Here is a 24,685-nt window from a genome sequence, read left to right as displayed (position 1 = left end):
GTGACTGCTCCATGACGCGTATGCTCATAGTGGTATGTAGATCTAGTGCTTAGTAAAAGCGTTGTCTCTCAATTTTCATCCGGATGCTAGAGTCACATAACATGTCCTATTTTAAACTAAGCTTATTACTATTAGTCTTATTATGTATACTACCTAATAAAATTCGTAACGAGATCCGTCGACGAACAGTAACTTGTTTGTAGCATTTTTTTTTATCTAAGTATACTTTATTTTTATGCACAGTAGTAAACAATTTATTGAATTCGTTTTAAATTACATCCATAGATTATTATCTATACCTATATAGGAGTAATCCCAAAAGTAATCCTTATAGTTATCTATTTTTGTCTGTTTGTTAAATTTATAAAATTACTTTATTTAAATCAATTCTCAGTGTTGTATTTAGATAAGCGTTGGGATTATTTTAGTGTTTGTTTCATTGAATACGCAAATAAGTAAAAATATATCAACAAAAGAAGAAAAAACTTAATAGTGGATCTGCGTATTATATGTAAAAAGTAAATAAGTAATATTTTTATTACTAAGTATTAGAGCTAGTTCAGACATGGCGGAATCCGTGCGGATGCAAATCGCGCGGTTCTAAACGCAAGTGTTCAGACAGACGCGGATGTAAATGCGGAGTGCCGTAATCCGCATAGAGTGACAGCGTTCTAGTCCAATCATGGAAGTCGAAGAAGCAATATGTGTGTACTTGTTGCTCCGTAAAAAAGAAAGAAAGAAGAAACGGCAGTATTGGGTGCATCCAATATTACGTGATCGGCTCACCCATGGTCAGTTTCTGACTTTATATCCAAAATTAAGAAGTTTTGAACCAAAATTCTTTAATTATTTGAGAATGTCGATAAATTCATTTGATGAATTATTAGAAATGATCAGTGAACAAATTGCATCTAATGATACCCATATGAGGTCAAGCGTGGCCCCAGAAGAAAAACTCGTGATTACATTAAGGTAAGATATTTATTTTATACATCAGAATATATGTTTTGTACTATAGAAGACTGTGAGTCGTCAGTGCTATTGCATGATAAAGGCGATGGAGACTCTCCTGGTACGATTGTAGAATATCCTGTAAAATATCCTTGTGGGTTTGAATATTGTTGGTTTTGCCAAAATACTTCATTAGGCGTGTTCTGCTGGCTCGTGATATGAATAGGCGCTGGTAATTTCTGCCCTTTCTGTATTACCTGGAGTAATTCAATTTTAGTAGCCAAACGCTTATTTTCTGGAACTTTTTTTAACTCTTTATACAATGACATACAAAAAAGCTTATCATCATCATCTTGCTTTGACATACTTTCTTGTAATTGTCTCTGTATTTTATCCCTTGATTCAATGCTATTTTCTAATATGTCAGCCAATCGCTCTTCTGAAGTAATTTTAGTCTTCTTCCTTTTATTGGGTACTGGTTGTATTTCACGTGCATTAACAAAATTATCTTGGTTTTGGTCAATGTTTTGAATTCCTTCATTTTTGGCTTCATGTATGTTTGATGTCGTTTCTTTGTTTTCTACTGTCTTCTGAAGAAAAGAAAGCCGGTCAAAATACATGTATTTTGAACCTTTACATGCACCAGAACCAGAAGGAATTGATTTGCCTTTCTTGAATTCCTTATTATAAGCATCCCGTATATTCTTCCACTTTTTTTGTAAAGTTACACCTGGAACAGAAATCAGTATTTTTAACAAAATTGTAGACTTATAAATACAGGAGCGGTCAAATAATTGAAGACACTCAAAAATTTGAAAAATTTAAAATAAAATAATTGACACTCATTATTTTAAACTAGCTGGTGCCCGCGACTTATAATTAATAAATGAAAAGTTTGCAACTTTTTTAACAAAACGATACAGATCAAGATTATATTGTTTCAGATATCTGGGTACTGGTTGTTCCTTTGGAGAACTGCATTACAACTTTCGTCTTGGCAAATCTACAATTACAGGAATTGTCCGTGAAGTATGTGAAGCTCTGTGGGAAAAAGTCGCAAAAAATGTCATGCCTGAACCCAGCGAAGATATATGGAAGAAAATAGCTACAGATTTTGAAAAATATGCAAATTTCCCCAATTGCATTGGCGCCATAGATGGCAAGCATATAAGGATTACAAAACCCAATGATTCTGGATCTTTGTATTATAATTACAAAACTTTTTTTTCCATAGTGCTGTTGGCACTTTGTGATAGTAACTATTGTTTTTCTTTCATAGATATTGGATCATATGGAAAAAGTAGTGATTCTGCAATTTTTAAAAATTCGGTATTTTATAAAAGATTAATAGAAAAGTCATTACACATACCAAAACCTAAACCAATATCTAACACAGATCCTACGCCATTGCCATACGTCATAGTTGGCGATGAAGCGTTTGGTTTATCCGAAACTGTAATGCGACCCTATGCAGGTAGAGGGCTATCATACGAAAAAAATATATTTAATTACAGGTTATCAAGAGCTCGACGTTATATTGAATGCACTTTTGGAATTCTGGCAAACAAGTGGCGCATTTTTCATAGGCCTATAAACGTTAATATAGACTTTGCCGAAGACATAATAAAGGCCTGTTGTGTGCTACACAATTTTGTTAGAACTAGAGATGGTATACAGTTTGAAGATACTTTATATACTGGGCCAATGAGTAATCTTAATACATTACATGCAGGAAGGGGTACACCGTCATCATTAAATATTAGAGACAAATATGCTAATTACTTTGTAAATGAGGGTCGTGTAGAATGGCAAGACACAAAAATATAAAAACTTGAGAGGTGTCAAGGGACACCCGGATAGAACGAAGTTGACCTCACTGGAGGCGAGTACTAGAGGCGAGTAGCGAGGCGTGGTGTTTGCGTGCGTGAGAATCGTGAGATTTTTTTCCGTCTAGCCCCCTTTCACAACGCGCGATAAGGAACTTCGTTCCAAAATTAAAATTTGTTACAGTTCGCGCCAAATAACTAAACTCAAGATGGCGTCGCGTCGGTTGCACATAGTCACTAGCTACTCCGTTACTATGCTAACGTGATATTTTTCCCGCGCCCGATACTTACCTCCAATCACAATAACAACATTTTTATATAGTTTAGTTATTTGGGGTGGACTGTCAATTACAAAATATGTAAACTACCCTGATAAATGTAAAATTAAATACATACTGACCAAAAAGAACCTTTTTTTCCAAAGAATCCTCATTTTCTCCAAAAATATCCACCAGCTCCTGCCAAGCTCCGTTTCTAATAATTTTATTGGAATATTCTGCACATTGGATGTCCCACAAAGCAGGTCTCTTTTCCACCTCATCGATGAATAGCTCGGTGTCGAAGCGATCCATTGTCACCGTCCGATACGCGCGGCTTCCGCAGAGCAACTGAACGCGCTCTAGGTACGTCAAGTAAATAGATCCGAGCGGCAACCGCGCGAATTCATTTTCTAGCGGTTGAGTGGCGGTAGCCGCGCGGTTTGTCAATCCGCGCGGACAGGTATGAACGAATTTATAGGCGCTAATGTAAATAAGATCCGCGCGGTCTAACCGCGCGATTTGCATCCGCACGGATTCCGCCATGTCTGAACTAGCTCTTAGCTTTTTACTTTTACTGTTGTGACGTATCGGGAGAGGTGCCGGTCGACCGAAGAAAACCTTCCAATGTTCTTATCTTTCAAATGCGTATATTTCCATAGAAGCTCAGAATTCGACTGTACATAGTCCGCAAATCGGACCTATATTTATACCCCGAATTAAGGTACGGAACGCGCGACAGGTCTCACTAGTAATATGCCTCTGTAGGCCAATGGCGTGCGAGCATATACCCAGCTCGCTTCACGCGTCTCTTTCTGTCTTTCGGACCTGTCGCGACGTGTCCAAGGATAATTCGGGGTTCACAAGGTTACAAGGTTATAATGGTGACACGTGTAACTGACACGTGTAACTCTTTTCGTTACTATTTATATTTTAATTATTTCTAAAACTATTCTAACTAATAAAACAACCTATTCTATCAAATTACATTCTTATAAATATCCCTAATACCTAATATAGATTATCTTTTATTTTCAATTAAAACTCTTATTATACATAACTAATTCTAACGGGTTGAAGACGTCGCTAACAATCTCCCCCCAGTGTTCGGCGGTCCGGACACTCCATCCTCAGGTGGCGGCGTCTGGTTCACCACGATGAGTCGGGACACCGGTCGGCGCAGCGTTCCGCCCCTTGTTCGCACGTCGACGATGCGGATTCTCCCGTCAGGCCCAGGGAATGTCTTCTCGATTTGCCCCCGCGGCCATGTGTTGCGCGGGAGCGTGGCGTCGGCTATGATGACGATCTTCGATGTCCGGCTCCGGAGTCGAAGAATTCCGTCATCGTTCAGAGTGACGTCCACATTTCCCAACCGGCTGGAATGTTCGATTGGTTTATTTCGTTTCATGCTATTTATTTCGCGTTCGAATGCTTCATCTTGACTGTTTCTTATTAATGTCGCTTCTGCCTTCTTTAAATACTTGCGGTCAATACACAGGTGAGTTTCATTAGCCTTCTTTTCGGAGTTTTCTTTGTTGCATTTCCTTCGACACATGTCTATAAACATATGAACCCTGGCCGTCGTCCTCAGAAGGCGCCACCAATTACTGAACTTGCGAGGGTCGAGCAACTTCTCTTTTTCATTAACGGCGGCGATGGTGCAGGCACTCTTTTTCTTTATTTCAGAGTCATCTTCTTGTTTCAGTATCTTCTTTACGGGCCAGTCAGATTTCGGACCGTAAAGGAACGCGGGACCTCTGAACCATCTTGCCTCTTCGTTGAAGTCTCGTGGGGTGTTCCTAGTCGCATCATCAGCTGGGTTGTCCTTGGTGGATACCCACCTCCATTCGTTCGGCTTAGAGAGTTCTTCTATGGCGGCGAGTCTATGTGCAACGAACACCTTGAATCGTCGTGGGTCCGCCTTCAGCCATTGTAGAACGGTCGTGGAGTCCGACCAGAATACTCTACTGGTAACAGTGAGATCGGTTTCTTCGCATACGGACGCAGCCAGTCTTGCACCCAACAGAGCAGCTTGTAGTTCGAGGCGGGGAATCGATGTGGCTTTCACTGGGGCCACTCGCGCCTTCCCAGCCATCAGCCTGATGTTGACCTCCCCGTTGTCAGCTGTTGACCTCCAATACACGGCGGCGGCGTATGCGGTTTCACTGGCGTCGACGAAGTTGTGTATTTCGCCCGATCTCGTTGTTGGTGCTAGACATCGAGGTATCTTCAAGCAGCTCAAGGACTTGACGTTCCCAGCGTATTCTTCCCAGGCGCGATGCTGTTCCTCATTGACTTCTTCGTCCCACTGGACTCCGGTTCTCCAGAGGTCTTGTATGATTCTTTTCCCCATTATCAGGACTGGGGTAGCGAGTCCAAGCGGGTCGAAGGTAGACATTACTGCGCTGGTGACTTCTCTCTTCGTGGGCTTCTTGTTACCATTCTTGACCTCCAATGGTGTGTTTCTGAGACCGACGTTGAAGGCTAATGTGTCTTCTTGTACGAGCCACCTCATACCTAATGTTTTCTCTTCTTCTTGGCCAAGTCTTTTTTCTTTAATATTCTCGTTCGCGTCTATCTTGGCTAAGGCTTCTTCTTTATTGCTGGCCCATTGCTTCAATATGAATCCAGCCTTCTTGTGCACTTGATTTACTTCGTCAGCAACGGATGCCGCCTCTTCCGTTGTAGAAAAGCTCTGTAGGTAATCATCCATATAATGGTTGCGGATGATTGCTCGGGCTGCCCTCGGATGTTCCTTTGCATATTGCTCCGCGTTGATGTTCTTCACGTAGATAGCCGTTGCTGGAGAAGACGCGGCGCCGAAGATTACAGACTTCATTCTATATTCTTTGGGCTTCGATCCTCGGTCTTCACCTCGCCAAAGAAAGCGTAGGCTGTCGCGGTCTTCCTCTCTTATCTGGATTTGCAGGAACATTTCTTTCACGTCAGCGACGACTGCTACGGGCCCCTCTCGGAATCGTATTAATACCCCAAAGAGAGATTGGAGTAGGTCTGGACCTGGTAGCAGCGCGTCGTTCAGGCTCTTCCCTTCATGCTTAGCGGCGGCGTCGAATACTATTCGAATCTTCCCTTTCAATGGATGTTTCACGGCGAAATGAGGAAGATAGAAAGTCCGGCCCATTGTGATGTTCTCCGGTGCTTCTTCGGCGTACGCGCTCGTCAAGAGGTTACCTAGTTGCTTGCTATATTCTTCATTGAGGGTTGCGTCTCTGTCCAGTTTTCTTTCAACACCCAGCAGCCTGTTGCGAGCTTGAGTGTAGTTATTGGGCAACCTCTCGTCTTCAGATTTCCACAGAAGCCCGGACTCGTATCTTCCATCTGGTAACTGCCTTGTAGATTCTTTAAGTATCTTCAACGCTCGTTCATCTGCATCGTTGCTAGGACGTCGTTCTCTTATTCCAATTGAGTCTAATTCGAAGTGCTTCTTAATTAATTCTTCAAGTGATTCTTCTTTATTATTTATTCGACAATGGTTGATGAAGTGAACTGAAGCTATCCCGGTGTGGCCCCCGTGAAGTACCCAACCCAGGCTTGTGAGAGAAGCCACAGGTTCGCTTCGTTTCCCTTTCACGATCTTCCTTGAGACTATGAGGTCCCAGTTGTCCTGACCGATGAGCAGTGCGGGCCTTCCTTTTTCATATACCAATTCATTCTTTAAATTCTTCAGATGGTCGCATCGTTCAATAGATTTCCCATCTACATATTGAGGTGACAACTTCAGTTCTTCAACGGTGCGCACGCCTCTCAAGGCTCGTTTGTCCCTCCTGTGTATGCCTCTTATCTTCAGATCCATTTTCTGTGACTTTTCTTTGGTGATTATTTTCCCACCGACGGTTTCCAATATTAATTCTTTTTCTTCCCCCGTGGCCCCAATACGTGAGGCGATGGAGGCGTCCAGCAGGGAAACCGTTGAGCCCTCGTCTAGTAGTGCTAGTACGCGGGCTGATCCTTTGGGTCCGTAGATATCGACAGGCATCATCTTCAAATAAATTCTTGCCCCATCCGCTGCGGCGTAGACGGGACGAACATCTTCTATTTCCTTTGCTTGATTACAGGGGGACGGTGCGAGCTTCTGTTGTTGCGTAGACGGTGCTGTTGTGCGAGTCAGCTCCGAGTGCAACAACGTGTGGTGCGGTCTCTTACATTTTCTGCACGGCTGTGCTTTACAATTCGTTCGTACGTGTCTCAGTCGCAGACACTTGAAACATAAACGCTTCTGTTTCGCTATTTCCCATTTCTCATCGGTTGTTGCTTCCTTAAAATTCTTGCATTCGGTGAGCCAGTGTTCTCCATTGCAATGGAAGCAGTTCTTCTTATATGGTTCCGATGACGTTGCTACAATGTGCGTTTCTTCTTCGTCATCTTGCGTTGTGTGGACAGGGAATCTTCTTTGCCCGAACCTCTTCTTAATCAGTTCGGGCGGTGCAAACGATCCACACAAATCAGCTTCAGAATTGAGGAACTTCTTAAGTTTCACCAGTTCTGGTTCATCGTGGCCCATGCTGGCGTTGAAGTCGAACCATCGATACCGAAGTATGGGTGACAGCTTCTCAATGACGACTCTTGTGATCTCCAGTGAATATAAATACTGGACTTTCTTCAAAGCTTCTATCGTTGTAACGGCGTTGCTGACTTGACTCGCGAATGCGCAGATGTCCCTGGGTGCGTCGCTAATACGGGGTAAGTCCTTCATCCTTTCAACTTCTGCGAGAACTAGTTGCTCTGGTCTCCCGAAACGACGTTCTAACGCGGCGAGGATTTCTTGAGGTTCCGACGATGCGAAAAGCAGGCTTCGTATTGCTTCTCTGGCGGCTCCCTTTATTGTTCTTCTTAGGCGAGCCATGTTCTGTACGTCGTTAAACTGCTCCGCGCTGTCCATATATGACCTCTTGAAAGGCAGCCATTCTTCGTTAGATCCGTTGAAGTCGGGTAAGTCCCATACCTTATGAGCCGCAGGCGTTGGTTGCGTTGTGCGCGCGGCGACGATAATGGCGTCGGCGAGTTCTTTAAGTTCGCTCTTGTGTGAAGGTACTTCCTTTTCATTCGGGGCTTCCACGTAAGACGCGGTGTGTTGGACCCATTGTTCGATGTGCGAGTGACGTTCAGCTTCGAATTCGTTGTCTACTTCATCTTCGGAGTCGCATTGTGCAAGTTCCACTTCGGTGCGTGCGAGGGCTGCGGCGGTCTCCGCGGCCGCTAGCTGCTTTTTCTGAAGTTCCACTTGTGCTCTGAGTTCTGCCTTGCGTGACCTTGAGGATCTGGTCGTCCGAGGGACCACGGTGTCTGAAGACGCGAACGGAGGGACGCTAGGCCTTCCAATGTTCTTCAGATGCGTGTGTGGTTCGTGGTGCGGGATGCTCGCGGGTGCGGGCATCGTAGTCGCGGGATTCGTGGACACGCTGCGTGCGGGCGCAGTCGCGGTCGGTGCGGTGCGCGTAGTTCTACTCGTCGTTGTGGTCGCGGTCGCGGTCGTAGTCGTAGTCGTAGTCGTCGCGCTCGGTGCTTCGGTCGCGGTGGCGTCGGCGGCGGCTGCGGTCGCGGACGTCGCGGCGCGCGTTCTTCTTCCATGCGTCGAGGCGGATGCGGCGGTTGAGGCGGTGGCGATCGTGTGACGAGATGTGGACGTTGACGCAGTCACGGTGTCCGTAGGTGTGAAAATCGACCAGTCCGTTCTTGATTCTTCTGAGCTTCGTTCTTCCTGCTTGGAGCGTGACGGTGACCTTGAACGAACGGTAGGCATCTTCGGTTTTTTCTTCTCTTCCCTATCCGACGTAGAAGGACCAAACAATGTGACGTATCGGGAGAGGTGCCGGTCGACCGAAGAAAACCTTCCAATGTTCTTATCTTTCAAATGCGTATATTTCCATAGAAGCTCAGAATTCGACTGTACATAGTCCGCAAATCGGACCTATATTTATACCCCGAATTAAGGTACGGAACGCGCGACAGGTCTCACTAGTAATATGCCTCTGTAGGCCAATGGCGTGCGAGCATATACCCAGCTCGCTTCACGCGTCTCTTTCTGTCTTTCGGACCTGTCGCGACGTGTCCAAGGATAATTCGGGGTTCACAAGGTTACAAGGTTATAATGGTGACACGTGTAACTGACACGTGTAACTCTTTTCGTTACTATTTATATTTTAATTATTTCTAAAACTATTCTAACTAATAAAACAACCTATTCTATCAAATTACATTCTTATAAATATCCCTAATACCTAATATAGATTATCTTTTATTTTCAATTAAAACTCTTATTATACATAACTAATTCTAACGGGTTGAAGACGTCGCTAACAACTGTTTATTTTATACCTGCCTTTTACTGAATGAATTATTAGCACCGGTCCACGAGTAATTAATATTTTTTACCTTTCGTTATGGCGCCAAATCTAGATGCCGATGCATCAACAAGAGGATGACGAAACCTTATCAAGATATTGATGTACGTAATTCAATCTGTAAACGAAACGTCAAAAGAAATAGGGATGTCGGACGTGAAAAGAAATATCGATGTATTGATATAAATTAAAATATCGATTCGTTGTCGATATCTCTAGGGAAAATATCGATATATCAATAATCGGGAAAATTTTCAAAATAATAAATTGCACACACAATTCTAACTCTAAAATAATAATAGCCTATAATACTCCTGAATAGTGTAGCTTTCTAATTGTATAAGAATTTTCATGATCGGTTAAGTGTTTCCGAAGAATAGCCCTTACAAACAAAAAAAAACAATCAATGTTACAAACTTTACCTATTCATTATATAAGTAGATAGACTAGTATAGATATAAAAAGTATATCGTTTTTATAATTTTCGATATTGGATATTTTGTATCGATATATCAGATCAAAGTATATCGGCCAAAAAGCTCGTTATATCGAACTAAAAATATCGATATATCGATGTAATGATATTCAAGTCAAGATTCCTTAAAAGAAACAGTGTCAATTAGAAGCGCAGTGAGGTAGCGCGTGCGCAACGCTACATTTCGAGCGGGAATTTGAATTTAGAAGTTATAAGTTTTTAGTTACTGTAATTAATTTGTTTTGTTTTTTAGAAATGGCGTGTCCAATGCGGTAAGGATTTTGTTTATTTTTGTGTTGCATTTTAATATAAAATAATAATTATTAAAATATTGTATATTCTCATGCTTATTTAGCAATAGTTAGTGACAAATAATAATGTTTGAAAATATAAAAAATAACAGAACTACAGTCATATCTGCTCATGAAGTTTTAAATTAATGATTTTATGCAGAATAATGAAAATATTTATCACATAACCACATCTATCAAAACTTATATATTTTTTGAGTATTTAAATATTGTCATCATCATCGTCGTTGTCCGAACATAAATGCGTAACTTAAAACCATTTTTATTATGTATAGTTTGTGGTATTTTTAAACCTACTTATTTAATTTCTTTGGCGTAACCCCACATATAGAAAACTAATTATAGCTAGTAGATCATTACTTACTTTCATTAATCGAAAACTACAAAAACCAGTTGAACAAGCTCGCAACAAGTAGGTGCCGGGAATAAGCCAGTGAAATTAATATTGAAAAGCAAAAACTTTGAAATTACACTTGATAGCGGTAATAGCCACTTGCAAACTTCGAGAAATCGTGATTTTAAACTTTAAATGCTTTAGAACTGCTTCTTAACGGTTTTTATAAAGTAAAATAAACAACTAAGTTCTTAGATATATTTTTTTAAACAATTTGTGTTCAATGTAATTGCAATAAATAATAAAAAATATTGCGCCTTACATAGGACTACTTATATTCCATAGGCCAGAAAAACTGCGAGATTTAAAAAAAAAATCTCACTACTAAAAAAACTTTACACAGCTGACTTCACATGTTATAATATTATTATCATGTATACTTACTTTTATAATGCTTATATCGTTAAACGAATGACTAAATAACAAAATTAATGGATTCGTTACGTATTCATTCATTAAATGAGCTTTGATTAAGCCCTTTATTTTTTTATCATGTTATGTTGTTTACCTTTGCAGACGTTCCGCGCACTTCTTTCATAATCAGATTTGTCCCCTAAGGAATCCAAACAGCATTGTTCCATAATTTAAATTTTTGCGTCTATTTTTTTTACAATATCCCAACAAATAAGTTACTTAATTTATTGCAATTGAGTTTTAAGAAAAAGTGTAAGTAAGTAAATAAATTACTCTCTTTGTTTCTTCAATGTTTACGTCTGGCTGGTTAGTTAAAAAAGTAAAGTGTAAAACCATAAAAGAAAAAATACGTAGGCGTAATTGTAAGCAAAGTTTTTTGGCGGGAAGTGAAAAGATGACGTTTACGAGTACTTTTTGTAAGGAAACAACACAATAGCTGCGTTAAACTTTATTGTTATACAAAAAACATAAAAAGCTCTACATAATTGCGTAAGAAATAATCAATATATTTTTTGTTAAATGAACTTACACCTAGATTAAGACCGACATAATAACTATAGATACTCAACTATTATCATTAATCTATGCAAATAATGGAATGCAATGTAATGTTTTTATCGAAGAATGTATGAATAGACAAAAATGTTATCGTTTCAATTTTGCATACATTAATGGATCAAAATAAATGTATTGTAACTTATTTCATTGATTCAAATAAACATTTGATTTGATATGGATTTACGCCATAATAGGTACACCATGGGTACACCATGCAAGTCATGTGCAAATTGATTACTACGCGCCTTCGCTATTTTGCAATTTTACTGGAGATTTCCTTCACTGTTAAAGAAAATAATAATAATTTCACTTCTTACTATTTGAGCTTGTGTTCATATTTAAACCTAGACCTTCAGAATAAAACTATCTATATTCAATACTAATATAAGAGGTAACGCTTGTAACTTTGCTTGTTTTTTTGTAAGGGCTAACCTTCGGAAATACTGAACCGATCATGAACATTATTTCTTAATCAGAAAGCTACACTATTCAGGAAGGCTATTGGCTATATTTTATTATGATTTAACAAAAAGCGAGCGAAGCCGCGGGTACTGCTAGGAGTGTATAAAACTAGGATTAGAAAGAATATCTTCAATTGAAATAAACTCATTACAACGCATATCTATTGAATTTCACATGAAGCAACTGGTTTGAATACCATTTCTGTCTCCCAATTATAACTATAGTACTAAAAAAACCTATAATTTATTTAACACCCGACGTTTTTGTAAAACTTGTCATCCATCAAACTGGTTTATGTATCGAATCCGTTACTTTTGACTGCACATACATAATGTATGAAGCTTACAATAATAAAATTGGTCTACACTTTACACTAGAGATTCAAAGATAATTTAAAACATTTTCCTTGTAAAATTTCGCGATAATAATAAGGTAAAATTTATTCTATATCTATAGGTAATAAACCAGGCGATTGATATAATAAACATGGTCATTTTCCTCCAGATGACTTACATATGATTCGAGTATCATAAACTTTGTTATCTTTAAAAGGAGGTAGAGCCCTCTGTGGTTCGACCCCAGCGGCATCACCTTTTCTGCCTAATAACAACAGTGTTAAGCGCTGCTAAGTTCTGATTTGAAAGGTTTCATATGGGAGACATACTTTTCCGAGGCATTCCAGATTAGTCCATAGGAGTAGCAACGCACGTGTGTCTGTAGAAATGTAATCTTCTTATATATAGTGATTATAGATATTCATGGGCGGCATTAGCAACTTACCATCAGCATTACCACCAGGTAGACTACATGCTCGTCCGCTACTCCTATGTTATAAAAAATACTTCAGGAGTGACAACGCATATGTGTGATCTAATTCTGACTATTTTTTTTTTATAATATAGGAGTAGCAGACGAGCATGCAGTCCACCTGATGGTAAGTGGCTACTGCCGCCCATGGACATCTGAAATCAACCCCAGATAGGCTTAAATATTCCTACCTGACGTCGGGCACAGATGCGCCGCTACCCCTGAGGTCTAAGCTGGAACGCCTCGGAATAGTCTATCTCCCTTACCACACCCTTCAAACCGGAACACAGCAGTGCCTAACACTGCTGTTATTAGGTAGAAATAGGTGTGGCGGTGGTGCCGCCGGAGTCAAACCACAAAAGGTTCTACCACCTTCAAGACTAAATGTAAATCTACTTCTCCATATGGAATCGGTTACAAATGTCCATTAGAAAGTGACCACTTACCATCAGGTGGACTGGATGTCCATTTCCTACTACACTGTTATAAAAAATCACCTTAATGTCTTACAGATCGGTAATGGATGACTCGATGGGGCAGGAGGGCAATCATCTGGGCAACGAAGCCGGGATGCTGTACGGAGAGTATCTAATGCTCGACAAACTTCTTGCCTCCCAGAGGATGCTCAGCGCTGAGTCGTCAAAGCCAGTACATGATGAGCATCTGTTTATTGTTACACATCAAGGTACGTTCAGATCTAGCATTAAGCTGGGCATATCCTCCTGGGAAATGACCTGTTTGAAGAGATGCGACACACAAGGAAGAAGACAGTCAAATATAGATTTTCTCCCCTGTTATATGTTACACAGGCTTATGTTCTCCATTGTTCACTAGTGGATCGAGCAAGAGTATCAGAAATTCGTCTCTACTCTTTTATGTCCTGCGACATGCAAGATCATAATAAGCGATATACTTATCGGGAATATTTTAGTAAACATATCCATTCGCGGTACTATGAAGCATTAATAAAGCCGATATTAAAACAAATAGGTACACAGGCTTTTAGTAGTTGTTGTCAATCTATTGTTTTTCCAATAGGCACAGATCTCCTCTCAGAGTACGAGGAGTTAGACATAGTTCACCACATTGAATAGGAAACTGTAATAGGTTTCCGCACGAAGTTTTCCTTTACCTTTGTAATTCAATCATAACGTGAAATTAATTTATTGTATAGCTACTTGGTATTTTTACATTTAAAAATGTTAAGTTAGCACTTGATTTCTACTATTTACAACAAATTAATTAATTATGGATTTATCTTTTCCGACTAATTGGTGACATGGCAATGACTCTACATAGAGATCTGATAATTCGCTTGTTTACTATTTGAAAACAATCATTTCCCGTCTATTAAAATTATTTCGCCTCTATATTTCATAAACATTAACTTCTGCTATCATTGGCGCTTGTATCACTATTATTTTTGATAAGTAAGTAGTTTACCCAAGGATACGGGAAACAGCCTACCTGATGGAAGGTATTCACCACCGCCTACGTACATTTGCAACACCAGGGGAGTCGCCACTGGGTCGCTCACTTCGAAAGAGAGCTATTTTTGCACGCCAAATCTGAAGATTTAATCAAATTCTAGGAAGTAATGATAGCAAACTAAAGAAATATGAAAACAGCTGCTATAAATATTAATAGATGTTATTTTCCTTTTCAGCATACGAATTATGGTTCAAGCAGATCATCTTCGAAGTGGATTCCGTCAGGGCGTTATTGGACGTCGAAGGTCTAGATGAGAGTCATACGATGGAAATATTGAAGAGGCTAAACAGAGTGGTGCTGATATTAAAGGTAAGTAACTCTTTAACAAAGTGAGTAGAGGTAGTGGCGGATTCAGGGTTTTCGCTTTGTTCGACACAGTAGAAGGCTTTACAAGGAATAATTCTCGCCTTGGTAATCGCAATCCTGTCCCCCTAGCGCAGAGCCTGAGGCATCGCGTTTGGAGGACCCCGGTTGTTTTCCGATGCAGATTCCGGAGTTCTTCACTAAAGCCGAGGACGGCCACCGGAGGATATAATAGAATTCGCTTGTGATTCGGTGACCCTTTTTTCAGCAACTGTGTTTGGGGATCCACCAGGATCCCCTCCCCCCCTTAAGCCGTAAATCCCAAATAACGGGCGTCACTCTCCCGTCGGGTCCCTTTTGAAGGTTTCCCCATCGTGAACAAATAAATGGAAATCGCAATCCTGAATCCAAAATAGCTGTTCTTATGACGAAATTTACGATTTCGTCTTAGAATTTTATGTTATAAAATACATATTTTGCATTAAATAGGTAGGCAACCATATGTCTATTGGTATCCAATATTGCTACCCTAATAATGTGTAAGTTATATGATTTTATCTTCATCTAATTGACACACTATGATCGACCGTCGACTGTGACGATTATTAGATAGCAAATAAAGATTCGTTTAAATTGTAGAAGAATTTACGGAGCAATTTACATAGAGGCTAAACTAGGTTTCTATTGCTAGCGCAGAATTCCTTTTCTGCGCTCTGTTGGAAAAAAAATCAATATGGAGTAGATTGCAAGTCATTTTTAGGTGCTCCTATCTTATAAAAAATATATGTCGAAAATTGGTCGTATCAACTCAGAAGTGGGCCCGTGGAAAACAACTTTGGTAAAGATCATCACACGATGAAAAGAATAGTTAACGATTCTATGAAGGACCTAAAGACAAACATTCATTTTTATATATACCTACCATAGATGTCACAACACAAAACAGTGAAATAGTTATCTACGCAATAATGTGCTTGAGTGATGCGTAATAGAGTGTAAGCTAATTATTTGACGATTCGTTACATTGATCATAGCTTTACGCATAGGCCCGATAACTTGGACCATGACGTTTGACCTGATAACGTCGTATGACTTTTTATCGAGAAACCAGCTCAAACCAGTGACGTCGGTATTATCGACATTAGTATCGATTATGGCATATTTGATGAAAATGAAAATAAATGTTTATCTTGAATACTCTAAAAGTTTAAAGTTTGTTCCGGTCTCAGTCTCTGAATCGAGGGTCTGAAGGTCGACTTCGAGGCCTACTTCTAATTTTTAAAGTATAAATATGTGAATTTTCGAAATGAATTGTCACTTTCTAATAGGTAGGTACGTCAGAACTACAAGCCTGAGAGTTAAAAAAACTGTTTACAAGGGTAGGTATATAGTCCGAGCCAAACTTGTAGTCCGCTTTTTTTATAATATAGGAGCAGTAGACGAGCATGCAGTCCACCTGATGGTAAGTGGCTACTGCTGCCCATGGACATCTGCAATCAACCCCAGATAGGATTAGATATTCCTACCTGAGGTCGGCCACAGATGCGCCGGTACCCCTGAGAACTAAGCTGGAACGCCTCGGAAAAGTATGTCTCCCTTACCACACCCTTCAAAACGGAACACAGCAGCGCCTAACACTGCTGTTATAAGGCAGAAATATGGCAGTACAGATATATAGGTGTGGCGGTGGTGCCGCCGGGGTCGAACGACAAAAGATTCTACCACCTTCAAAACCTTTAGTCAGAGAGCCAATGCGGTCGAAGGGAACACTAACGCAGCTGTACCCGTGGGCAAGAGTGGGCAGCGGACGGAATACGGGGGCCCGCGCTGTCTTCGTCCTGCTAATATCTACAATTTTCCGTTGCGATGCGACTCGTTTCTATATTCAGAGCGGACTAGAAGTTTGGCACAGACTCCACGAAGCCAATAGCCTAAACCTCTGTCACTATAGTAAGAAGACTCGTGTCCAGCAGTAGGACAGTAACGGGTTAACGCCAAGATGCGTTTAGCTCGTTACATCCTAATTTAGCGAGCCCTGTAAACAACAATAGTTTTAATGCATTCCAACCAACTTTAGAACCCAAATCAGTGCGTATAATAACAATGACATTGTGTATCAAATAACAAGTGTATCAGAAACGTAATTGCGTCACTAAAGCGATAAATTCACCGCATATCGCAACTTCGTAAGAATTTACGCGTAAGAGCGATCAGATTTCAATAAAACGTCGAACTGCACTTTACATTCTAAAATAATTTATACCAGCGCTACGACGATTGTTGGTCCATTTTTTTGGTATGAAACATCATCATCATCATGGTAGAATGTACGAACTTCTCTCGCTGTAACCATCTTTGTGTACTACATTCTTGCAATAAATAAATTTCATTTCATTTCTCTTATGGGTAGTACGACGCAAGCCGTGACAGTAAATGGCAGGACGCTTTCTTATGCAATCACGTGCCCTATTTCGTATAAGTACGGCCCTTGTACTATATAGGTACTACACGTATTTACTTTGTTGCTTCATCGTGCTTGAAACCTTCAAAAGGCACTATTATGCCTTGGGAGAGAGCGGGTAATCTGGGATTTTCATCGCAATAAAACCCTCGGTGGCCTACCTCAGCGCTATATTAAGGACTCCGGGATCCCGGAAGGATGTTCACGATTTCGACCGTGTGATCATACCGGCATCCTTCTTAAGGTCGCAGGTTGGGTTGTTTGAGCTCCCACCATTGCCGGTCCCTTTTAGTTACTTTACGACAGGCATACAGAAGGTCTGGTCGATCGGTATTTTTATATGCAAAAAGTTGATTATTAATAATTGACTTGTTTATTAGGAAGATTTAAGTCTAATCAATTTGAATATACGAAAACATTGGTCAATAAATACGAATCACAAATAACAAACTGGTTATCATCACACACTAAATATGAAACAGAAATGACATTAATAAATAAATTTGTCGTTTACATCATATACAGTACGTAGTAAGCCCCGTAGGCAAAATATGCTTAGGAAACATTTACACACCTATAAGATTTAAAGAGCCAAAATTTTTCAAATATATAGGAAAACAAACCATTACAATTCTATTAAGTAGAGAGTGATACGATAGAAATACACTGAGTTCAGATAAAACTTCATATGATTCAGTGTTTTACCATAGTCCTAGCAGCATCGTAGCTGAAGCTCTTCTGGCAAAGCTTGAGTTTTGTATCCACCATCAGGGGCGGCCCTAGAGCAATGCGAGCGATGCATTCGCAGCGGGCGCAAGCATACGAGGAGCGCCAACACACCCAAGCGTCACTGTTTAGTAAAAAGCCTAGGCTGTTAATTGAACGGCTACTTAAGCTTGGCTGCAACATACATATTCTATAGGGTAACTATAGGATGCAAGCTTAAAAAAAACTTCGTCAGGACTTAGGGAGCGCAACCATGGGATGCCGCACCACCTAAAATGTATGCTAGGGCCGCCACCGTCCACCATTCATAATAAATCGAAAGCCATGACCATTAAATTACTAATCTATGGATGTTATTAACATATAAAATACTTTATAAATGGGTTGTTATTTGTTTTGAACTAGATTAAATGAGCATAATATGACTGATACTTCACCTGGTAACTACTTAAAATGAACTATTGACATATCAGCTGATCATGTACCTTGTTGATTGTATACACTTAGGGTGGGTTGCATCGAAAGTCCGTTTAAAGTTAGCGTTAAAGTTAAATATAACAGTAACTTTAACGGTAGCGGTGGAATGTAAAAATTCTGTGTTGCACCAATTTCTTTGTCATTAACGTCATTTGTGTCACTGTCACCACAATTTTTAGTCGACGTTGACAGATGGGGAACTTGACAAATACTGTAACTTTAACCGATTGAAATCGAGCGGTTAATTTTAAGTGTTAGTTATGACGTAATCTCAACGTCAACTAAAATGGTGCAACTAATGATTTTTTTAACCATACATGTGACGGTTGGTTATGCTTTTGTAGACGTTAAAGTTACATGATGCAACCCACCCTTAATGAGTCTCTTTAAAGGACAGTAAAAAATTTATACAAGGCAACAAAGAAGCTTGTATCTTTCCAATATGCAGTGGACCCTGAACATCTGTAAATGACCCCGAGTAAAAGAAGCACTATCATATTTTAGTGGTACAGAAGACTTTCCAAATCTATTGAAAGCGAATTATTCTAATAAATCATCAATCAAGTATAAAAATCTTAAGGATTTGTTTTCGTCGAATCGAATAAATTATATTTTGCTTACCTTCTTAGTTTCTTCTTAGCCTTCTTGAAGGTCGCGCTTTCGAAAGCCACCCGTAAGGCCAGCCCCTACCTAAGAAGCTGGAAAAAAAGATTTAATCTGAGATTGACAACCAATTTAATTATTTAATGCTCCCCTAAGTTAAACGTGTTATTCTTATTTAAATATACCAAAAACTTCAAACCAATTTAGCAGCTTTACACGCATATTATTAGGCAAAAATAGGTGTAGCGATGGTACCACCATAGGTGAAGAGTACTTTCTTTCAAAACGAAATCGCTTATTATTTGGATAGACCAATAGACTTGACTTTAATCCTACAAAGTTTTACCTTCAGAACGCTTGCTTAAGATATGATGAACAGTGAAATAATGCCCTTGTTTCAGTTACTGGTAGACCAAGTCATGATATTGGAAACCATGACTCCCTTGGACTTCATGGACTTCAGAAATTACCTCCGTCCTGCGTCAGGCTTCCAGAGCTTACAGTTTCGATTACTTGAAAATAAGGTAATTTTGTACATCAATCATAAATTTCGACATGACCAATTTTTTTGAACACGTTCTCATATTTACATATTTTATGACACCTTTAAAATAATCCGGAATCCTTCGTCCCATCTGATTTTAAACAGTCACATACCAACTTGTACTTACCTAGTATATTCTATATTCAGTCATACATTTTGCTTCTCCTGAAAACTTTTTCGCAATCTTTTGCTATGCTTTGAGGCGAAGTTGCTCTAGTCTAACAAAAAGAGTCCTACATTTAAAAGTGGTGCAATATGATTCCAGTTAGGATTAAAACAAGCACTACGAGTAAAATACAACCAAAACTACCAGACTGTGTTCGGAGACGACCCAGAGGCCATGGAAGCTTTACGTAAGTAAGTAAACAATCTTTAATTACTCTATAAATTATTATTATCATTTATCAGGTCTCATCAGCATAATATGCCTTATTATCGCCTTTCGAAGTCTTAAGTAACCCGTCACGTGGTCTTCATATTTTTTGCAAAATATCGGGGTTCTCATCTCTGTTAAAAATATATAAAAATGGTGTTTTGGATATAAGGGTCTGGATATTTTTGACTTGCCTTTGTATACACAAAAACCGTAACATAGGCACAGCACTGCTGGGCAAGGATCTTTTCTTAGAATTTTCTAAGGGATACGATAGCCAAGTGTGGATCGATAGACTTTACTACGCCTTGGACAATTTTATGGAGAGCTCTTAGACATATTTCCCTTGACCAGTAAAGATGGAGATCATTTTCTGATATTACTTCGCCAGAATGCCAGAGCCACTTGCCCGTTTCTACCTCATTATAGTTTCCCAGTGTCTAAACATCATTAAATAATAGAATATGTTACCAGATCCGAAGAGGAGCCAGCTCTCCTGGCGCTGATCGAGCGATGGCTGGAACGAACTCCAGGTCTGAATGCACAAGGGTTCAACTTCTGGGGAAAGTTCCAGGCCACGGTCAACAAGATGATCAAGGAGGATATTGATGAAGCTACGGTAAGGATATACACTGCAGAATAGTTTGCTACTACTGTTATTAAATTTCTAAACCGTTCTAAATCAAAGGAGGGCCGTTATTCTTCGTGTGAAAGCCCAATAATCAGTTCAGCTCTTTCCAAAGTAAACGGACAATTTGTTTAACTTTTTTTTATATTTGAACCTGACGATAAAGCAGACGTGCTACCTGATGGAAAGTAGTTAACGTCGCCTATGGACATTTGCAACACCAGAGGAGTCGCCAATGCATCGCTGACTTTGTATGAGAGCTCTTTTTGCCCCTTTTTTGATGAGCCCCATGTCATAGCGCTCCGGGAATACCTCGGAAGGAAGTTCATTCCACATCTTGAACGTCCGTGGCAAGAACGTCCGTGCAAACTTAAGTCTTTTGATATATCATGCAGGCATAATATCAAAAGACCTTATTTAGACATATTATTATAGAAGACAAACGCTTACTGACAGAAAATTTACCTAGAACATCCACCAGGTGGACCGACAAAGTAACTATTTTATGAACTGGTATTTTGGTACTTTGTAGACAAGCTTAAGAATTATTTTACCCGAAACTTTTATTGATAAAATACACATTGTACATTACAGCGTGAACCCAGCGAAGTGGTTCGTCGTCATCGTCTCCAAGATGCAGAGAATCGTAGGGAGATATACCGCTCTATCTTCGATCCAGCTGTGCATGATGCTCTACGATCTCGAGGAGAGAGGAGGTATGTACTTCCATAATATTTTGAGAAATCAGTAGCAGTTACTGAATTGCAAAAATGTAGTAAAGAATTACTGAATTAAAAATAATATGTACTTCGTGGTCCTGTTGTCTTTCCTTACCACTTCTTTATATTATGTGCGTCTATGTGCACTGTCTATGATATTTATAATAAGAAAAATTATAACTTGAATACAGAGATGTTATGTTGTGGGACCTATGATCAAAAATAAAACACTTGTCTTCTTTTAATGTGGATTTAGTTCATTTGCTTTTATTTTCTATTGACCATCCATTACCATAACATATGCCAAAATTCTGTGTATCTTCTAAAATCTGTTTTATACGGCATTTATTTCCAGATTGTCCCACAAAGCGTTGCAAGGAGCTATCATGATCACGTTCTACCGCAACGAGCCGCGCTTCTCGCAGCCTCACCAGCTCCTCACGTTGCTCATGGATATGGACAGCCTCATCACTAAGTGGCGATGTAAGTTGACTTATTGGCTAATTGAAGGTGTAAATAAAAAAGATGAAGAAGAAGGTGAAGAAGAATAAGAAGTGGCGAAAGTTCTGTGATCAGCTTAATTTTTGAAGGTGGTAGTGCTTCGATTACGGAGGACACCGCCGCACCTATGTCTGTCTAATAACAGCAGTGTTAGGCGCTGCTGTGTTCCGGTTTGAAGGGTGTGGTAAGGGAGACATACTTTCCCGAGGCGTTTCAGATTAGTCCTCAGGGGTAGCGGCGCATCTGTGGCCGACCGCAGGTAGGAATATCTTATCCTATCTGGGGTTGATTACAGATGTCCATGGGCGGCAGTAGCCACTTATCATCAGGTGGACTGTATGCTCGTCTGCTACTCCTATATTATAAAAAAGCTAGCTCGTGTCAAAGCTAGAAAGGATGAAATTATTAAACCCACAATCGGATGTTTAAACTTAATAACACATTTTATAAAAATATCTCAATATTTTCGTATCTGCATGTCGTTATATATTCGATACTTCGAGTGTAGTAATTTTAGTATTGAGCGTTGAACAACGGAAATTAGGGCAAATCTAATTCTAGATCAGCGACATTTGCGACAAACGTTAACGAACACTTATATTTAGTTATTTGTCCTTCTACCAAAAATATAAACGTACTGCCTGGTTTCTCAATACTCTGCTCTTCAATAATCCATATATTGTAAATAAGAAAGTAACTCTGTTTGTCTGTTACGTTTTGAAGGTCACATCGCTGAGTCGATTTTGATGAAAATGGATATACAGATAGTTTGAAACTTGGGGGTAAACATAGGCTATTTTATTTAACACTATGTATTACGATGGCCACTGTAAAAACATAAATCAAAACTGTAAAAAAATCAAAATAAAGAAAGTTACCAAACAAAAACACAGCGCAGTTATACTTAATGTATGTATATTTGTTTGCATATATTCGTTTTGTCTAGTAGAATAACTTTAAAAACATCCTATTTATGCTATTTCCAAAACAGATAACCACGTGATAATGGTCCAGCGTATGATTGGCTCGCAGCAACTCGGCACCGGCGGTTCTTCTGGATACCAGTATCTTCGCTCTACATTGAGGTAGTATAATATATTGGTAATGGCGGTAAAACTTAAAACATTGGTAATGTAAAACTGTTACTATTTTGTCGTTCGAGAAGCGACGGTCACAATTTTCTGCCTTGTGGTAGAACTGCGGACATATCGTCCAGGTTTAACGTTATGTATAAAAAGATTTCGTCAAGAAGTTCATGGTTTGTAGCAGCAACTTAAGTTGATATCGATGAGTAATCGAATTCATCAAATTAGAGCGCATTATTAATAAGCGATCTATCAATTTTGTGCCAACCGAAGATCGAAATTTAATATTTTGTAGTAAGTTTACAGAAAGAAGTTGTCAAATATTGATCATCAAATCATTGTATAAATCGATTATTAATAACGGGCTTTATACTGATACAGAGATACCTATTCTTAAACTTAAGTCAATTTTAAACACCCCATACTTTGAGTCAACTATCTTAAAATCGGCAATTATTTTTATTACTGAGCACATCTCAACTAAAACCCTTATCTTTCCTTCCAGTGATCGCTACAAAGTATTCCTGGATTTATTCAACCTATCAACCTTCTTGCTCCCGCGTTCCCTGATCCCTCCTCTGGATGACTGCATGAAGCGGGACCTCAACGTGGCCTGGGGAGACTACAGTAAGGAGAATGGGGAACAAAATGAAAATGGCATTGAGGACTCATTATAGTAACCTTAAGGACTCCTTATAGTAACCATGAGGACTCTTTATAGTATCCATGAGGACTCCTTATACTAATCTTAAGGACTCCTTATAGTAACCTTAAGGACTCCTTATAGTAACCATGAGGACTCCTTATAGTAACCATGAGGACTCCTTATAGTAACCATGAGGACTCCTTATAGTGACCTTAAATACTCCTTATAGTAACCATGAGGACCCCTTATAGTGACCTTAAATACTCCTTATAGTAACCATGAGGACTCCTTATAGTAACCTTAAAATGTTCATGTTGAATAAAGTTTTTAAAGAATGTGTTTTATTTTAAAATTAAGTTGGATGGGAACACTGTGCTGTTTCGTTCTGTCAGATGACAGGTTGTCGATTATAAATAAAGCGTCTTATTAAAAATCTGTGTTTAATTTGAAAATGTAGGTGAAACGACTACATTGCTCATTCTGTGATAATTCCACAATAAGAAACACCATAAATATGTACTGAAAAATCTTCCACACAATTGCATAAATTAAGGCTTACTTAATTTATATTAACACATTTTACAGTTATGAAGTCTTAAAATAATCCAAGGAATAAAATGATTCAAAAAAGGAGTTTTTTGTAAATATCCTATGTGCAATCTAATTTTTGTCTTTCGAGCCAGATTAAAAGCAATAATATTTTTTTTTAGGTCTTGTTAGTACGTTTGTATAGTTTTGAGCAAATGTAATCTTATATTATGTTGTGCTATAATGGCTTTCAAAACCCACAATAATTTAGAGAAATTCATGAACTCTCATACAGTCTTTCAGGAATGTAACCTGTCAGGAAATCCCTATCCCAGCAACTTATGATATACCTACGTAAAAAATTCCAATAAACTGCTAGAAATTTTATTTCAATTTTTAACCGACTTCAAAAAGGAGGTGGTTATCAATTCGGCCGGTATCTTTTTTTTTTCTATGTATGTACACTAATTACTCCGCCGTTAGCGGACCGATTTTAATCATTCTTTTTTTATTGTATAGAGACGAGCTGGAAATTGGTCCCATTTAAATATGGTTAGGATCCATCGATGGGTTCTGGAGAAAATGAGGGGAACTCCTCCACTCATGTAAATATAATAGCCATAACTTCGCCGTTTATGAACCTATTTTAATGCCTTTAACTTCATGTGTGGACAATTGCTACAAGTTGGTCCCATTTAAATATGACGAGGATCAGAGTGTGTTCTGGAGACAAAATATGTAACTCCTCAACCGATGGGTATAATTGAGTTTTGTTTGAAGATA

General features: G+C 39.3%; 3 protein-coding genes across 3 annotated transcripts; 1 reads left to right on the top strand and 2 right to left on the bottom strand.

Annotated features, from left to right (window-relative positions):
- Positions 1–962: 962 nt before the first annotated feature.
- On the bottom strand, positions 963–3,591 carry LOC140754224 (uncharacterized). Its single transcript, XM_073089173.1, has 2 exons — positions 3,178–3,591; positions 963–1,681 (listed from the first exon to the last, which is right to left on the bottom strand). Exons 1-2 carry the CDS (start codon positions 3,578–3,580, stop codon positions 987–989), a joined length of 1,098 nt encoding a protein of 365 aa, XP_072945274.1. The 5' UTR covers positions 3,581–3,591; the 3' UTR covers positions 963–986.
- Positions 3,592–4,100: 509 nt separating this feature from the next.
- Positions 4,101–8,795, bottom strand: LOC140754559 (uncharacterized). The gene has a single exon (XM_073089602.1). The coding sequence runs from the start codon at positions 8,793–8,795 to the stop codon at positions 4,101–4,103; it is 4,695 nt and encodes a 1,564-aa protein (XP_072945703.1).
- A 1,218-nt stretch (positions 8,796–10,013) lies between these two features.
- vermilion (Tryptophan 2,3-dioxygenase vermilion) lies at positions 10,014–23,610 on the top strand. Its single transcript, XM_073089385.1, has 10 exons — positions 10,014–10,143; positions 13,330–13,502; positions 14,484–14,617; positions 19,280–19,402; positions 19,688–19,779; positions 20,270–20,414; positions 21,018–21,139; positions 21,498–21,625; positions 22,635–22,728; positions 23,234–23,610. Exons 1-10 carry the CDS (start codon positions 10,127–10,129, stop codon positions 23,403–23,405), a joined length of 1,200 nt encoding a protein of 399 aa, XP_072945486.1. The 5' UTR covers positions 10,014–10,126; the 3' UTR covers positions 23,406–23,610.
- The last annotated feature ends 1,075 nt before the right edge of the window (positions 23,611–24,685 follow it).

This window comes from Epargyreus clarus, unplaced genomic scaffold, assembly GCF_041222505.1.
Source record: "Epargyreus clarus isolate Ecla_fem2 unplaced genomic scaffold, WU_Ecla_fem_2.2 ptg000029l, whole genome shotgun sequence".
Classification (NCBI taxonomy): domain Eukaryota; kingdom Metazoa; phylum Arthropoda; class Insecta; order Lepidoptera; family Hesperiidae; genus Epargyreus; species Epargyreus clarus.
This window is presented reverse-complemented; position numbering and strand designations above follow the sequence as displayed.

What these genes read in the sequence shown, in the direction of transcription:
- LOC140754559 (XM_073089602.1), bottom strand. Translation starts at nt 8,795, where the DNA reads ATGCCTACCGTTCGTTCAAGGTCACCGTCACGCTCCAAGCAGGAAGAA.
- LOC140754224 (XM_073089173.1), bottom strand. Translation starts at nt 3,580, where the DNA reads ATGGCGGAATCCGTGCGGATGCAAATCGCGCGGTTAGACCGCGCGGAT. An exon ending in GGAAAAAAAGGTTCTTTTTG is followed by an intron (nt 1,682 to 3,177) that starts GTCAGTATGTAT and finishes TTTCTGTTCCAG; the next exon opens with GTGTAACTTTACAAAAAAAG.
- vermilion (XM_073089385.1), top strand. An exon ending in GAGTGGTGCTGATATTAAAG is followed by an intron (nt 14,618 to 19,279) that starts GTAAGTAACTCT and finishes CCCTTGTTTCAG; the next exon opens with TTACTGGTAGACCAAGTCAT. An exon ending in TTCGATTACTTGAAAATAAG is followed by an intron (nt 19,403 to 19,687) that starts GTAATTTTGTAC and finishes ATATGATTCCAG; the next exon opens with TTAGGATTAAAACAAGCACT.